This window comes from Triticum urartu, chromosome 1 (genome assembly GCF_003073215.2).
Source record: "Triticum urartu cultivar G1812 chromosome 1, Tu2.1, whole genome shotgun sequence".
In the NCBI taxonomy this organism is placed as follows: Eukaryota; Viridiplantae; Streptophyta; class Magnoliopsida; order Poales; family Poaceae; genus Triticum; species Triticum urartu.
In genome coordinates this window covers 535,034,229-535,037,173 of record NC_053022.1, presented here as the reverse complement: position 1 = coordinate 535,037,173, position 2,945 = coordinate 535,034,229, and the positions used below count along the sequence as shown (strand labels likewise).

Sequence of the window (2,945 nt, the reverse complement as noted above, 5' to 3'; positions counted from 1 at the left end):
TGAACAGCAGTATCCTAACCTAACCCGATGAGGATGCTTGCGTTTAGGAGAAGAGACAAGCCCACCAACGGTGCTTGTGTTCAGTGAGAGGAGACGAGCCCAACCCAACCAGGTAAGTGTGAAGATGTTGGATGCTTATGTTCAGTGAAAATCTCTTTATAAAATCTTAAGAGGAGACATCCCATCGACCAAAATCTCTTCATAAAATCTTAAGAGGAGACGTCCCATCGACCAAAATCTCTTCATAAAATCTTAAGAGGAGACGTCCCATCGACCAAAATCTCTTCATAAAATCTTAAGAGGAGACGTCCCGTCGACTACAAAGTGTGTATGGTAACGAGCCCAACGAGGTGCTTGTGTAGAGAAGACGTTTCGGTCGACTACGTCTACGGTAACTTTTGCCGGCTTAATCTTTTTGAAGGGTCCTAGGGTAGGATGTGCGTTTATAAAAATGAGGGGAAGGAATGTATACCATCGGAATAAAGAAATTACACTTTATTGCCGCCTTCGAGTGTCCTCGATATCCATTTACACCAAAGTATATGGACCATAACTCGTACTAATACAGAACCGGACACGAGGAGTACATCAAATCGAAGGCAAACTTTTACACCAAATGAGCTGAAATCACGAAAGAGTGGAAACATACAAATATGTAGAAGGCCCGCGAATGACCAAACACTACTAAAGCAAAGCAAATTAAGCGGGAACACATGCGTCTAGTGATTCCTGGTGGTGGTGGTGGTGTCCTTGGTGGTGGCGCCGGTGGTGTTGTCCTTGGTGGTGTTGGTGTTGTCCCCGCCCATGCCCAGCGTGTTGGCCACGGCGTCCTTGGCGCCCACCACGGCGTTCACCACCGTCTCCCCTGCCTGCTGGAGGACGCTGCCGGTCTTGTCCTTGCCGGCGACGGCGGACTCCTTGGTGTACTGCGCCGTCTCCGACGCCTTCTGCTTGGCCGCCTCGGTCGCCTCGGCGGCCTTTTGCCTGGCCGCCTCCGTGGTCTCGGCGGCCTTCTGCCTGGCCGCCTCCGTCTTCTCGCCGAGGGTGCTGGCGGTCTGGTCCTTGCCCTGGGCGGCGCGCTCCTTGGCCGACTGCGCCGTCTCGTACGTCTTCTCCTTGGCCGCCTGCGCCGTCTGCGCCGTCTTGTCCTTGGCCTCGGCGGCCTTCTGCTTGGTGGCCTCGGCCGTCTCGCTGGCCCTCTGCTTGGCCGCCTCCGTGGTCTCGCCGGCCTTCTGCTTCGTGGCCTCCGTGGTCTCGCCGGCCTTCTGCTTCGTGGCCTCCGTGGTCTCGCCGGCCTTCTGCTTCGTGGCCTCCGTGGTCTGCCCCGCCTTGTCCTTGGTCGCGCCCATCACCTGCCCGGTCTTCTCCTGCAATTCATCCAACAGACAGAACATCTCAGATCACCGCCGGAGCAACGGCGCATGCGCGCGGCAGAGTGCACACTACACACCAAGGAGGGAGACTAGGGTTACCTCGGTGCGGGCCTTGGTCTCGCCGGCGTGGTAGCTGGCCTGGTTCTGGTTGGAGGCCATTTTGGTTTCTTGGAACACGAACTGGAATCAATGGGAAGGGGGAAATCTCACTCGCTTTAGGCTTCTGCTCGACTGTGCTTGGAGTGGATCGGCTTCTTGTGGTATGGTAAGGAGCTTGGAGCAGGTGGCCTTTATAGGCAGAACCTATGAGACACGTTGCGCGGCGGTGCTCGTATGGCCGCCACGTAGGGAGGACACGCGTCGCCGCTCCCCCGGCCGTACCTTCGCGAAGCTCTGCCATGTAGATGGAACCGATTCGACCGAGCCCATGCCGGAGGAAGAAGAGGCCAAAAGCGGGTGAAGAAGCTGCAATAAACAAGTGTAAAGGGGTGGCGCGTGTGACGGCAACGAGTCATCTGCCTGCCCGGCAGCAGGGTGCACGCACGCTGGCGAGCGATCGAGCACAAGTTGGATGCGGCTCTCTTGGTGGCGGTGCGGTGGTGCATGCATGGACGCCATCGTCGCCGCCATGTGCATCGGCATCGATATCTCTGATCCGTCGACGTGTTGCCCTCGATCTCGGTGTGATTTGTTTGTGCGTGCGTGACGCTTGTCTCGCCGCAAAAGGAAACCACACGAGCCACACGAATAAACAAACGCGGCGTCGCTCCATTCGATGAGATCGGACGCTTCTTCTTCCAGAAGTAGCAGCGGCGACAGCGGGTAAAAAATTGCGCCCTACGCTCGCTCGGAAATCTCGCGATTTAACCAAGAAAGAAAAACATTGTGAAGCTCAACGCATCGGCGCGTCTTTGTCTAGCTTTGAGTGAGACGAAAGAACACCTAGCCTCAAGGACATCCTAAATGGCCTAAACTAGCCATGCCCGCGCGGCGGCACGCCGCGCCCCGTAGATACATTATGTGTGTATGTGTTTGTAGTCAAACTTCTATGAGCATGTGTTTGTAGTTAAAAGAAAGCAAGACATGCACATGAAGAATTTGCAAAGTATACATTTATTATCAGCATGGGTGCTTCATTTTGCAAGATGGAAATTATACATTGTCCTTTTTTCCAAGCAAGACCGGACACATTGCACTCATTTGTAGCTTATATCATTCTTGTGGAGCCTTCCGCCGGATGTGTACCTCCAATGAAATGATGCAAAGCATTTGCAAATTGTTTCATGTGATCTATAGGTGCTTAGCGACAGTGCATCCAACAATGATTTTGACAAATAAAGGTGGCATCAATATGATATGCATTTGATTCAGACCAATCAATTGCGAGTTAAAGTAGAAATAAAAAATTTCATTCAAGCATAATTCCCTCATTGCCCTCTTAGAAGTGTTGAAAAGTACTAACATGCAAGCTATAGAACTTAGTTACGAATAAGGGAAATCATAAGTGCTAAAATGTAAAATAACCAAAGAGATAAGATTATCCCGACATGCTCTCTCTGCTCCTGTGCCGCA

At 52.6% G+C, this 2,945-nt stretch overlaps 1 protein-coding gene across 1 annotated transcript; it reads right to left on the bottom strand.

Moving 5' to 3' along the window:
- Nucleotides 1-480: 480 nt before the first annotated feature.
- On the bottom strand, nt 481-1,649 carry LOC125527007 (late embryogenesis abundant protein, group 3). Its single transcript, XM_048691589.1, has 2 exons — nt 1,473-1,649; nt 481-1,367 (listed from the first exon to the last, which is right to left on the bottom strand). The coding sequence occupies exons 1-2, from the start codon at nt 1,530-1,532 to the stop codon at nt 720-722; spliced, it is 708 nt and encodes a 235-aa protein (XP_048547546.1). The 5' UTR covers nt 1,533-1,649; the 3' UTR covers nt 481-719.
- Nucleotides 1,650-2,945: the final 1,296 nt, after the last annotated feature.